The sequence below is a fragment of the Phoenix dactylifera genome, chromosome 14 (genome assembly GCF_009389715.1).
Source record: "Phoenix dactylifera cultivar Barhee BC4 chromosome 14, palm_55x_up_171113_PBpolish2nd_filt_p, whole genome shotgun sequence".
Lineage (NCBI taxonomy): Eukaryota > Viridiplantae > Streptophyta > Magnoliopsida > Arecales > Arecaceae > Phoenix > Phoenix dactylifera.
The window spans coordinates 16,072,977-16,087,449 of NC_052405.1; the positions used below are offsets into that span (position 1 = coordinate 16,072,977).

At 39.5% G+C, this 14,473-nt stretch overlaps 1 protein-coding gene across 1 annotated transcript in view; it reads right to left on the minus strand.

The window, feature by feature from the left end:
- Positions 1–12,965, minus strand: part of LOC103706546 (protein transport protein Sec24-like At4g32640) — a 35,740-nt gene extending 22,775 nt beyond the window's left edge. Inside the window, exons 1-7 of the mRNA XM_017842626.3 lie at positions 12,011–12,965; positions 11,424–11,657; positions 11,157–11,231; positions 10,946–11,044; positions 5,149–5,260; positions 4,022–4,149; positions 3,054–3,173 (exon numbers count right to left, since the gene is read on the minus strand). Coding sequence (XP_017698115.3) covers positions 3,054–3,173; positions 4,022–4,149; positions 5,149–5,260; positions 10,946–11,044; positions 11,157–11,231; positions 11,424–11,657; positions 12,011–12,901 — 1,659 coding nt within the window. The 5' untranslated portion in view covers positions 12,902–12,965. The remainder of the gene's footprint in view (positions 1–3,053; positions 3,174–4,021; positions 4,150–5,148; positions 5,261–10,945; positions 11,045–11,156; positions 11,232–11,423; positions 11,658–12,010) is intronic.
- Between the last annotated feature and the right edge of the window lie 1,508 nt (positions 12,966–14,473).

The window sequence follows — 14,473 nt, forward strand, 5'->3', positions numbered from 1 at the left end:
TCACAGAGACATATCAAGGACAGCTAGAAAAAAGAAAGAAAAAATGCACACACCTTAAATATTTGGAAGAGAGAGTTTTTAGTAGTTTGGGTCTTTAAGGAAACACAAACCATACAATGTCTTCTAGACATCAAAAGGCATCGAGAAATCTTTGTGGTGATTCACAGAGACATATCAAGGACAGCTAGAAAAAAAAAGAAAGAAAAAATGCACACACCTTAAATATTTGGAAGAGAGAGTTTTTAGTAGTTTGGGTCTTTAAGGACTTAAAATAGTTTGTCTTTAAGGACTCAAAAAATGCCCAGTTTAAGCGGAGGAAGTATGAAGCTGACCACTTTAAAACTTATGTGATATCAGTTTAGTTTTCCCCAAAGTGTGGGTCCTGCATCACTTACAATATATGAGAACTATGAAGTGCCCTTTTGGGGGCACCTAATACGAGATCATACTTTCTTGGTCATCAATACATATCATGAAATAATTAGTCAAACTTCCTTTTTTCCCTCCTTATATTTTAGTTTATTGAACTCCATTCATAAAATAGACTTTCAAATGAAGATTAATTGGTAAAGTTGTAGATTTGGCAGTTCCCCCTCTTTCTTTTTGCTTTCTCCATTATTAGGATCTGATCTTCGATCAGATTTTAAATATTTTAACATCAAGAAGATTATCTTACATTTGTCGATGAATCCACAAACCTCTAATCACTACTCTAGGTATGTATGCACACCACATGCCATCTGAACACAACTTTGCTAATTGTTTAGAAATACATTTTTTTAAACCCAGTTCAAGTGAATTAGCCAATTGAAGTTCGAAAAAAACTTTATCACTTACAAGGATGAAGGTAATACATTATACAACCTGGTCAATTTTCATAACCTTAACTAAGTGTTCAAGGAAAAAATTGCATGTCAAATGGCTATGCTTGTCGCTCAAGACAGAAAGCTTTTAATTAATTAGGTACTAAACATAAAGCATCCTTGCATTATACCTGTCATTTAGAGAAAGTGAGAACATAACATAATCATAGTATATGCGCAAAGAGTTTGGAGTATGATTTATTTGCTGCGTGGTATATGTTTATTTTGTTGGTTTTGGGGTCGGGGGATAACAATAGATTTTTTTCCAACAACTTCAAGTGCAAAACCAATCAAATGGCATTCGTCATCTCCCATCTTTATCTTCTAGAGAGGCAATAGCAAGGTTAAACTACCGGGACCCATGTGGTCGGCTTCAGTATGGGGTGAACCGAGCGGTACACCCTGGTTCGGCAAACCATTGAATAATAGAGACTTTATTATTGAAAGAGAAGGGGGAGCAACGGGTTCAGACCGGTGTGAACTAAGTGATTCACACCGATTCATCTCCAAAACGCCCAGTTCAGAGCGGTTCACACCATATTCCGAAAAACAACACCAAACTGTGCTAGTTTCACACAAGTTTGGTTCGACACGGGGTGAACCGGACAGTTTGGCCCAAGTTTGGCAGACCATAGGCAATAGTATTATAAAACATCATGACCACCTCAAGTCATACCACCCTAATTAGCAGTAGAATGTCTTTTTCATATTTTCTTCTATTGTGGTGATTAATCAGATATTTTCAATTATTTATTTCTTTTAACTTTCTTGATAGCTTCATTGTTCCTTTCATCGAGAAGTGGTCCATTTTGAATACTAGTATAGGTCCATGGAAAAATAGTGAAGAATGAACCCTCTAATATTTGGTAGAAGGTCTCTAAGAGGCAAACTCACATAACTTATTTTATCAACAACAAATGTGTTACCAAAATGAGTATCTTTCACAATCTCCACCTTTCCTTTCAAACAGAAAGCTTCTTTATAAAATATCATAAAATTATTACATTATGAATTCCATAACCCAAGTCATTCCTGGTTTTTTTCCTTCCTTTAATGAAACAGGCTCCATTTGTTTTTCATTTCACTCATCATTTACTCACATTTGTTGGAAATAAAGTCTGTCGTGCCGGTACCGAAGCTTGTACCAATCGGCCAGCGGCACAGTTCGGTACGCCCCTGTCATTCTATGCTGGGCTCATACGAACACACCAAGGAGGGCGAGAGAACGGGAGAGGGAGAATGGAAGAGAGAAAAAGAGAGACAAAGGGGGGAATGGAGAGGGAAAGGGAGAGGGAGAAGGAGGGCAGCCGGAGGCCTTCAGAGGGGCCCTGAAGGGCTGGAGTAGGGGGTCCATTGGGGCTCCTTTTTTATTTTGAAAATTTTAAGTGAAGTCAGCAAGGGATTTGCCGAGTTTTCTTAAAATTTGGATCCCTTTTTTATTTTAAAAAATTTAAGTGAAGTAAGCAAAAGGTTTGCGGACTTCACTTAAAATTTTCAAAATAAAAAAAAGGCCCCGACAGAACGAAACAGGGATCCGGAGGGCGGAGCCCCTCCAAAAGCCCTCCCTCCCTTTCCCTCTCCCTTCCTCACCCTCTCTCTCTTTTTCTCTCTTTCCTTCTCCCTCTTCCCCCACCTGTCGGTTACAGTTTTAAATGCCGAAACCGTCCCGGTCCACCGCAAGTACGGCTCAGTACGCCCCAAACTGGGTGGTTCGGGATAGTTCCACATTCCTTGGTTGCAAAATATAAGAGGGAAGAGAGGTTATAAGACATATAGGATGTACTAGGAGTAACATAACAGTGAAAGGACTAGTACATCATAGCATTATTTGAAAGGCCTAGAAAAGCCTAAAGACAATTTCTCAATAGTGATTGACCAAGATGTCTTTTTTTTCTTTTTCATTGAAAGTGAATTAACAGAATAGCTAATATTCGCTAAGTTCACTAGCATGTCTAGATTCCAGAACTACCAGTGACAGCCTATATGTGTTAAAAGCTTTACTTCCACAGAGAAGTTAAGAAACAGATATCCAGGTTTCCTAAAGAATGTATAGATAAATCCTGACAAGCTGCTGAACTTTTTATTTTTGACTGGATAACTTAACCGCCCTGATGTTGCTTCATGGTGGACAAGCTGTACCCATGCAGTTAAGCCAAGCATTCATTGATAAACAGAGAGAATGGGACTTACAGGAAGCTCTGCAAGCGCCTGGCTGACTGCAGTACAAGCTGCTGCAGTTGCACCAGTCTGTATAGCATTCATTGTGACATCAATGATGAAGAAAAACACAGCAGGCATTGGATCACGGACCTGAAACCAAACAAACAGGCAACAAAATTTAGTTTAATCATAAAACAACAGAACGGTTTTGAAGCACATAGCTCAGTCATCTATGCTAAACCCAAGAGATTGCAAGATTGAAGACAACACACACATGTAAAAAGTTGCGATCATTATTTTGTGCAAACATGTGAATATTTCCTTCTGTCCCCACAGCACATGCATGCTTGAAGAATAGAAGATGATCTGTTGGTCACAGCTCAGTTTGTTTTCAGTGTCACATCATCAATTCCAGAACAAGCACCGAAAAAGCTGCAATTAATATTTGTGTCTGTACAGTGAAAACTAAATGCCATGTCCATGCAAACAAACTTGCCAGCATGCACCAAAAATGCCGAGGCAAGAGCATGTACGCATATGCATAAAGATGTTTAAGAAAAAGTGGTAGGACAAAAACCAAAAAAAAGAAAGTAAGCTCCTGCATGTAAGCTTTCTATGTATGTATGCATACGTGCATGCATGCATGCAAGTATATATGTATGCAGGTTGTATATTGTATTTTAACGAATAATATGTATTTAAGCCCAAGAAAATACATATCAACATGGGACAAAATCTTTGAAAGAAAATAATGAAACAATAGCATTAAATGCAGAGAGGCACGAAAAAGTAAAGAACACTACTAGTTACTAAAAGACCATTATACAGTATTCCTTTGTTGCATTAGTGAGCTTGGCTATTGATACAAACCCCCTCATTAATATCTTTGAAATTAAGACAAGCAACAGCGAACAACATCGGTATGATGGAACACAGCATGAGAGAGAACTAAAACAAGAAAAATAAAAAACTTGGAAGCAAAAAACAAGTTAACAGACCATGTATTCCTTAGTAGCAACAAATTCCACTGTTCCCCTACAGAGCTCAGGTCTTTCATCAGCATCACGCCGCCTACCATCTGGCCCAAGATTACAATAGTAATCCCGAGGAGTCTCATTAGTAAATCCTGCCAAAAGAATGCTTCATTAACAACTTGATAGTCTTCCACAAAAAAGGGGGCGAGAAAAGGTGCATCCACATCATTATCATCATCATCATCATCATCATCATAATAATAATAATAATAAAGCTACATGGAGTCCATGAAAAGACAAATATATCTATTAAAACACAAAAAAGAAAAGCATAAATTCAATCAAAAAGATATAAAATCTGGCATCAGAGAAATTTCTTTTAAAAAATAGAGGAATATAAAGAGCAATAATTCTGAGAGAGGAAGTTCTTTTCTCACAGTTACAAGGAACTTTGTTCCCCTTGCTTCCTAAGGATGAGCATACTGGTCAAAGCTATAAAAGTACAAGAAAACTTGATATCAACTTCTAGGGGCAAAAAGTTAGAGAGCATATGTCACAACCCAGGACCTCACCCAAAAAGACTAGCCGAAAGGTATTTTTTGGGTTCCTGAGTCCTGTATAAGTACCCAAAATCTTCTTGGCGAATAACCGATATGGGACTAAACACACGCCAGAACAGATTCTCACGTACTCCTCTCGTTCAAGCCCTAACGTCGTTGTCAGGATAAGGGTTCAAATCCATTCAAATCTAATCACAAGAACCATAATTGGCCCGTGGTCAGCCTCAACAAACTCATGCTACAATGTCTCCTAGTCCACATAGGCTATGGGTCGAGTTTGCTCTAATACTATTTGTCACAACCCAGGACCTCGCCCAAAAAGGCTAGCCGGAAAGTATTTTTTGGGTTCCTTAGTCATGTATTAGTAACCAAGATCTCCTTAGCAAATAACCAATTTGGGACTAAACACAAACCCGCACGGATCCTCACAGCATAGGTATTTGATATCCTAGAATGAGAGACTATAAAATAAAGTAAACAAGTGATAATCTTGTTATATTAATCAGCACTAAATTGCAAAAACAATATGTTCTTGTTAACATTAAGAAAAACAATGGAGCATAACTACCGAATGTCATCTATGATGCTTACCACATAGATTGCAAGTGAAATGGCGTCCTTGATCAACAAATCTCATGAAAGGATTTACATATCCTTTGCAGCGAGAACATCGAAGAGGTCCACTCTCCCCAAAGTCCACAACCTTTTCAAAAATTTTAAAAAGAAATTTCTTAAGAAACATGATTAAAGAGCATTCCAGAAGAATATAAAAGCAAAGATCTTACACACTCAGAAATTAGAAAGTGAACTTCATAATTTAAGCTCATAATTATCATCTTTCAATCTATCAAAACAAGGGAACAGTCATTATCTATAACAATTATTGGTGTACAATAGCATTTGATGTCCATCTAGCATAATTCATGAAAAGCATCATATTTTATGAAAAGCATAATACACATCTAGTTTCCTAAAATTTGAACTTGCATTGCATAATAAAATGACCTACCACTCTAACATTACATAGGCATTGTACTAAAATTCTAAATATAGTGGAATGTTTTAAATGCTCTGAAATCACTTTAAGTAGCCAGTTCATGAGCTACCCGAGTTTAAGCAATGACAAAGGTGGAACAAGAAATTAGTTTGCTTTTGTATTTGGTTTTGTGGTGGATCTATGCTCTTATTATGTAGGGGGTAAAGATACCTTTCCATTCCAAATTAGTTTGACATTGATGCTCGGGTGTTATCTTTGCCAGGGGTATTCTACATATGTACCGGCTTCATAAGAAAAGAAAAACGGAGAAAAAAGAAAACAAAAAAAGAAAAACAAGAATCATGAGCAGATAATGGTAGCTAATGGCAGGTAGGGAATATATTATGTTTTGACTTATTGATGATCTGATGACTAGTTCATATAGCAATAGTTCAAAAGACGTGATCAAATCAGCCATTGAAAGAGACAGGTCCATTGGTAGTCAATCTAGAAAAATCTTAAGAGTAATAGATTCCTCATAATTATCGATTGTGAAGAGTGGTGGAAGATAAGAACAGATAGAAATGTTGTCAAATGAGTTTACTGCCACTTTCTTCCCCCCTCTTTTTCTTTTCCTTCTTCTTTCCATTTCTTAACTTTTCTTCCAATTCTTATTCCTCTATTGACTCTTCTCATTCATCATTATACCTTATTTTCTTTCTCCTCAACCTTCTGTTTTAGCTATTCACTAGATATGACCATTGCTCTAATCTATTTCTATCATATATAAAACCAAATGAAACTAATCTCATTTCTTTTCTCACCATACTTGTTGATATAGAATCAAAAACATTAGGCATCTAATATAGTCTGCACCTTCAGTATACCAGGCATTGATTTCTAGGCCACCTTGCATTTCCTCTGACCCACAAGTTCTTAATTTCTTTGGACCAATTTGGGAACACAGCTTACTAGAATCATCCAAGCAGACCTCAATATCCATAATTCAATATCCAAGCAACAAAAGCATTAATGATTCCATGGCTACAAAAGAGACCCTTTCAGGACAGATAATTGAGCCAAAGGCTTAAACCTGAAGACAAGTTTTCAACAGAGCTGAATGCTAGGATATTATTTGGAGACAATTTATTATTCATCTTCAGACTTGGTCATCCAATTATTTAGTTATTTCTTCACATATGCAGGCACATTTATTTTCAATTAGCAACCACATTCAATTTGACAGATGAATTTACTGCCAAAACAAAAATAGTAGATCATTTATCATTTTTCATAGAATAATAAATAGAGCGAGGTTTGCTATAAAGACCCATACCTAGACCTGTTCAATGAGTGGGTCGAAACAGGTTCGAGTCAGGCTCAGCCTAAAGTAAAACTAAAATTAGTTGGGCCTAGGCCCGACCTTTGGGCCTACTTCCCAAGCCTAAGCCCAGTATTTACTCAAGCTTTGAACTAGGTCTTGGGTGTCGTTCTCCCCCACAAATCGGATGGATGTTGCGGAGGAGGTGGTGGTAGGGCGTCAATCGAGCGACGATAGGAGGCTTTCTTCTATAGATAATCTAGACGGTGGTGTTATCCTCTTCCCAGGCCCAAGCCCAGTACTTCCTCAAGCTTTAGGCTGGGTCTCGAGAGTCGTTGTCCCCTGTGAATTGGATGGACACAACGTAGGAGGTGGTGGCAGGGCGTCGATTGAGCGACGGTGGAAGGCTTTCTTTTGTAGATAATCTAGGCAGCGGTGTTATCCTCTCTTGCTCCAGTGGTATCCATGGGCTACATCCATGGCAAGCCCTTGATGATCGAGGATAGCAGGAAGACCTCGAGGGGGTGGCTACCTACACCGCATCCTATGTCGGGACCAGTGCAGCCAGTGATCTCGGTGAAGCGGTCGTCACCAGTGAAGCGAAAGGTGGTCACAATGGTGATGATGTCTTCTTTGAGGCATGAGGAGGTGGTGGCCGTTAGGGGAGATGAGGGCATGGCATTGGACACAAAGAAGCAGCGCATGAGTGGTTCAATTAGGGCTAGTGCACAGGATGTTGAGAGGATGAGGGAGAGGCAGGCTTACTCCAATCATCCTACAAGAGTGGTTGGCGGTGTTCTGAAGGGCAAGCAACTGGCAGAAGTGTAGCAACCCTAGCTTGAAGTGGTGGCCGAAGAGGTCATTCAGGGTTGGGTACCATGCCATGTAGATTCCATTGAACAACTTGAAAAATTGCAAATCTAGTTAATTTAGTTTTATATATATATATATATATATATATATATATATATATATGATAACAAGTAACCATTATGGCAACCCTTTGCTTTTAGTTAATTTTCTTGAAAAAAAGAATTGCAAATCTAGAATATGTATACATGATATAATAGTATATAATATCCAGGCTTGGCCAAGCTCGGGCTGGGCTAACACAAACCCGAGTCTAGCCCGTTTAACAGGAAGGTTCATATTTCAGGCCCGACCTGTTAGGCTTAAAATCCCAGCACAGACTCGTCCGAAACACTTCAAGCTTGAGCAGGCCAGACGGATCTTTCGGCCCCATGAATAGATCTACCCATGTTGACTATACCATAACATACCGATATTGTACTAATGTTTGGTTCCGTATATAAGTCGAACCTATCCATGCCAGTCTGAACCAAGTGGAATTGCCCTGAAACGCTTAATGTCGCCTAAAATCAAGGTGTATCATACGGCGCAAACCAATACCACCCGGTTTCGAGTAGTACTATGATAGAAAGTGAGAGAAAAGAGATTCAAAGCTATCTTGGTATGAGTGTATGTATCACACCATACCAAATATACTATACTAAACCGATAACATACCAATTCAATAGTCGGTACCAAGATTACGGACCTAGAAATGAAGATTGCAAAAGAGACAAAAATGATAATACCAGTTGATGTAGATCTTCACGGTGATGATGAGATTTCAAAAGACCAAGATATCCCAAAAGCCCATCACACAAGGACTGTTGCATCCCAAATAAACAGTTATCTAGTCACCATTAACAAAACAGATGAACCAATCTTGCTAAATCAAATGATTGATTTTATATGTCAACATCAATCATCAAGATCAAAAGATACCAAGGCCTAATTATTCGATTGCTCAAAGCTAAATGTTGGCCTCCGCTATTGAAACTTGCAAAGCCAACAGTAGAGCATAAAGTTGGTGTTGGCCAGTATGATCTCAAGCAACAACACCATGCAAATGTAATTTGAATCTTAGAAGAGTGTGGGATTAGTTCTTCATTATTTTCATATTTTCTTATTTCCTTTTCAGGTTTTTCCAGAATGTTAATATGAGTCAAGTTTCCTAAGGCTAGACTTAAAACCGCATAAGTCCTCAAAAGTTTATATAATGAGATAACATCCTATACAAATCTTTTTAAATTCTAATTTCAACCAAGTGATGAAACCCACATCACCATGATTGTCACTAGATCTCTTTGTCGAAACTTCAGATAAATTAAGATCATTCAGGTCCTTGGACTCACTATAGTAAAATTCCTGTCCATGCACATCCAATCTTTAGTTGTATCTGATATATGCATGACATATCAGATCATCATCCTAAATGCAAAAGATTTAGATTCTGTCCAAAAATCAAGACGTAATTGGTCATTTTTCTGGAGGTCCAATTGGTCATTTAAGAGTCAGTTGGAGTAGCGCGAGATTCATAGTCTATGGGAAGTCCTTAAAGGCATTCAACGATCAGAGCTTCTATAATGTAGGTTGTGGACAATATTAGAAAACCAAAATGATTAAGTATATGACAGACTACTATTACCCTTCTTATCTCACTCTCTTCTCTCAGATATGATTCCAATAGTCCCATCTTCCCTACTACACTATATGATTCCCTCTTACTCTTCTTTCCCCTTGCTTTCTTCTTTTACTACAGGCTACACTCTCTCTTCTTACCTTAGTCTTCTAAATACCTCATTTCCTTGTCCTCTCTTTGTACAGGATTTTAACTCTAGGTCTTCTTATTTTCATCTCTATAAACCAGGAATGAAAGTCTAAATTTGAAGCAATAAAAAAATCCACAAGGAGCAGCCCCTTAGGACAAACAAAATGAGTATGCATAAAAAACCCTTCAAAACTGTTATCTTTTTCAAATTCTTATTAGAAGTTAACATGGATTACCATGTATTATTTTATTACAAAAGAAAAGGATGCTCAATTTTTCAATGAGAAAAAAAAACCCTTTCCTTTTGTTCAGAAAAACAGGAAGATCCATAAATGATACAAGTTATTATTTGGAATAAACCCAAAAGCACTATAGAAACCAAATTATTTCCTTTCTTCTTTGTACAATCCTTAGATTGGAGTCCATAAGATTTCAATTTCTTCATTCCCTAAAAATAATTGCCTGATGAAAGTTGCATAGAGGACCATCAAATGAGCCAGCTGTTCACAAGCAGCTCATGCCCGGCAATTCAGCATGAATTCAAGTAGCTCAATAAGTATTAAAGACCAAGATAAAGCTAGGCTTGCCTCACTCGAGCTCAGGTCGATTAAGCTCAAAATAGAAATGGCTATAGATGATACATATATACATAAATCATATTTTGTTTTAATCATTATTCATAATAAAATTGTTCATACATTATGAACAACTAATATAATTCATGTATAAAAAATGTATTTTCACAATAATTTTGAAATATAGTGAAGGAAATTTGCTTAAAGTATATATTTTAAAACTTCAAGGGACCTCAACCTCTCACCAAATCTCTTAAAAAGTTGCTTGTAGGTAGCTTGAGTTTGGCTCCACATTAAATAAGATAGGTTGAGCTTGGCTCAATTACAAAATGAGCCAAGCTAGAGTTAGGACTACCTAGCTCGAGATTGGATTACTTTCACCTGTAGACTCGCAGACTAGTTCTTTTGATATCTAAATAACAAATGTTTATTTATAGCATGTTCTCTGCAATTAGATGTCTCAAAGAAATAAATTGAAGCTATGTCAAACCAATACATTTTGGTTCAGGAATTTAATTTTCCCATGATATGTATGGGTTGTTTGTATCTTCATGCATATGCATCAAATATTACTTCGGTAGTGAAGTGGTCTTTATGAAGATCATGTAAGGAATGATTTGGTAATGATGTATTAATAGTAAGCTATGGACATATAGACACTGTAGCAAATCCTGCCATGCAAACTGCAGGATGGCAGATCCACACCAAACTTCAAAAATTGCACTTCAAAATGAGACATAAGTTTTCTTGAGTTCATCGGAAGATTGTAGATCTAGTCATAACATAGCTCATAGCAGGACCTGGCCTCATGAAAATCACAAACATGATGCTCCCCTTATCAGATTTAATGAAATAACCACTAACAGTTAAAAATTACTCAATAAATGGAGGTACATTACTTGGATAGGCTCCTCAGATGGATGTGGAAGCGCAAAGGGTTGTACCATCAAAGCCAGGGGCATGCTCGATGTTGATAACAGATCTCCAGTGCATGGTATCTGTCAAAAAATGTTATTCATGTTTAAAAAAAATGTATAAAACAATGCTGATTAAGATAAGCCTACAAAATAAGAATAAAGAAAAATAGAAGGATGAAAGTAGAAAGCATACCTGATTCATGGTGCACCTCATCAATCGCGGGCTGCAGTTGCCATTATCCTTGACAATGAAATCACTTGTGGCAGGCTTACCACACAAAAATTTGCAAATATTGATGATACATTTTAGGAATTATTTTGAGAAAAATGAATTAAAAAAGAAAAGGTGAACAAGGAGCTAATAGGATAAAAAACATGTGTCTCCAACCAAATTGGACCTACAATACAACAGGGAAGGTATAACTCGACTATTCAACAAAGGCAATATAATATGGCATACCGGTGGAATGTTTGCTTGATTTCCCTGACGGGTCTCAAACAGGACAACTGAGGTACTTGGCACAGGCCGTGGAATCTGATTTGGATCAATTTTTGATGGCGTTGATACCTGATGCCCTGCAAGAGGGGAGTGGCCCATCACAGGGGGGACTGAAGCCATAGTTTGACCAGGTGTATGTGGTGGCATGCCAAACATTCTGGGTGGCGCTTGCATAGAAACCATTGATGGCACCCCCTAAAAAAAATAAAAAATAAAAATAACTTAACAATCGTACAGTAGAGCTCATGAAAGACCGTAATTTTCTATAGTTTAATACCATTTGTCGTTAGGCTAGATACTACTGGGAAGTCATTGAGTTCAAGCAACCACATAAATTTTCTCAACTCCCACTTAATATACATACAAAGTTGTGATCTGGATCTATTCACTGAATAGGACATAACATACAACTATCAGAATCAGCATAAAGTTAATTTTCGTTTTCCTAATTGCAGGAAAAAGGAAAAAGTTCACATTTTTGTAGATCATTTAACTTTAGATTGCACGTGAGGCAATCAATATGTTAAATTGAATCAAATCCAACTGACCTGCTGTGCCTGCGACTGCCATGATGGAGTCCCAAAGGGAGAACTGGATGTCGGGGGCCCTGGGAATGGCATTGGCGGCGCCGTATATGGCTGCGAGGCTGGCGGTCCAGAAAATGGCTGCGAGGCTGGCGGTCCAGAAAATGGCTGCGAGGCTGGCAATCCAGAAAATGGCTGCGAGGCCGGCAACCCAGAAAATGGCTGCGAAGCTGGCAATCCACCAAACGGCTGCGAGGACGGCCCACCAAATGGCTGGGAGGACGGCGGTCCACCAAATGGCCGCGACGATGGTGGTCCACCAAATGGCTGCGAAGATGGCGGTCCACCAAACGGCCGGGAGGAGAGCGGGCCCATAAGCGGCTGCGAGGACAGCTGCGGGCTCATAAAAGGCTGAGAGGACGGTGGCGGGCCCATGAATGGCTGCGAGGACGGCGGGTGGGCGGACGGAGGGCTGCCGGGGAACGAACGAGCGACCTGGGCCTGGGGAGGGGCGGCGGAAGGGGAAGCGGCCCTGATCGTGGCCGGTCCGGACACTGGGGGCATCTGCTGGGAGGCGGGGGGCGGGGGAGGGAAGCGGGGGGCGCCGAGTCCGAAGGCGGGGGGGCCGTTGCTGGTGATCGGGGCAGAGGAGGGAGGGGGTCGGGAGGCGAAGGGGGGATGGCCAGGGCGGGACAGGGAGGTGGCTGCGGGAGGGGGACCGGGGCGGGAGGCGGGGGAGGTAAAGGGAGGCGCAGCGGCCACGCCGGGGACGGCGGAGGGCGGCGGGGGGCGGCCGATCTGGAGGTTCTGGATTGCGTCGGCGGCAGCGGAGGGGTTAGGGTTAGGGTTGGGGTTGGGACTGAAGCCAGGGCGGGGTCGCGGGGGGCCGGAGGGGAAGGGCTGGGAGGACGCCATCGCCGGCCTCCGGGTTTAGAGAGAGGGAGGGGGAAGGAAGGGAGAGAGAGAGGCGAGGAGGTCGGGATCTGGCTTTGCTGAGAGAGAAGGGGAGAGAACTTAAGCTGGGAAATTTGAGCGGGATTGGATGTGAGGGTTGAAACATAAAGAGACAGGGTTTAACGAATCGTTAGATGGCGTGGATAGGTTCAGGAGACTTGGCGGAATAAGAGTGGTGGGATCGGGTGGGTTGGTCGAAGGGGTGGGATGGTTGAAATGGTGGGGCGATGCCTTACATTCTACGAGGTTAGAATACGCGTGTTTTTCTTGGTAATTTTGGTAAGTGTCGCCAGCAAATTTACCATCCGACGTGGCTCTAAATGATTTAAGAAACGTCGTAATCGTTGCCAATCGCCTCATGCCACGAAGGATGCTGCATACTTGCTCTCCTTGTTGATGTAATATTTGGCACATTAGCTAAGTGTGAGAGGACTAGTACTAACCACACAAAAACTACACCATAGGGAGAGAACTAGTGCCAATCACACAAAAATTATACCATAGGCTCTGCTTCTGCTTCAACTCAGCCTTTAGATCTTATATATTCTAGCTCTCATAGATATATTTATACAAAAAATTTGAAATACGTCCATTCTACCAACACTGCTTCTATCGAATGGAGCTTTGGAGAATTTTTTTGTGCAATCCATTTGTTGATTGTTAATTTTAAGATTTTTAAGCTATGAAAATCTTAAGATTTACACGATCGGTAATTCAAAGAAGGTGATTTTGTTGGTTAGCATAGCATATTACACAAGAACCGATACGAAGCAATCATATCCTTTTCTATATGTATTACGACAAACATAAAGTCTCCTGAAAATAAACGGTATATTTTCACATAGCCTCCTCACATTCTTCAATACTGTGCATCCTAAGTTTGTTGTTCCAATTCATAATATTCCCAGAGATGGGGAAATTGCTCCTTGTGGTTCCTTTATATCATTTTGACTATTTTTGTTTTGGCTATGATGAATTGTGATTTTGATACAAACATCTTGATATCCCTAATTGTAATTTTAATACAAACACCTTGATATCCCTCCTAACCTTCTCCTTAGGCCCTTTTAAACTTCATTTGTTATCAAATCTAATGTCCTCTATATTTCTCTCAACTAAATATCTAGACATTATGGTTATAAAATTTCTTTCTACACTTATGTGTAGCATGGTAAATTTTAATCTAAAATGCATTCTCTCTTTATATCGAAGATGCATGTACCTTTCACCTTTGTTTCTTCTTGCAAACTACTATCGCTTTACTTCTTTCATTTTTCTTGTATTTGAAATCAAAGCTCTCTTGAATGAAGTAAAGCTTAAGGACTTTGTTGGGCATCTTATGAGAACTAACTTTCTACCCAACTTTAAGCTTAATATGATTCTGAAGTCAAAAATTTCATTGATTCATGGTATCTTGTGTTGGCATGAATTACATCATCAAACTCACTATTACTATCTAAGCTTCGCAATTCATAGTTGTCATCGAACTATAGTTCCTTACCCTCAATTCTATCATCTCCAAGCACATCTTCA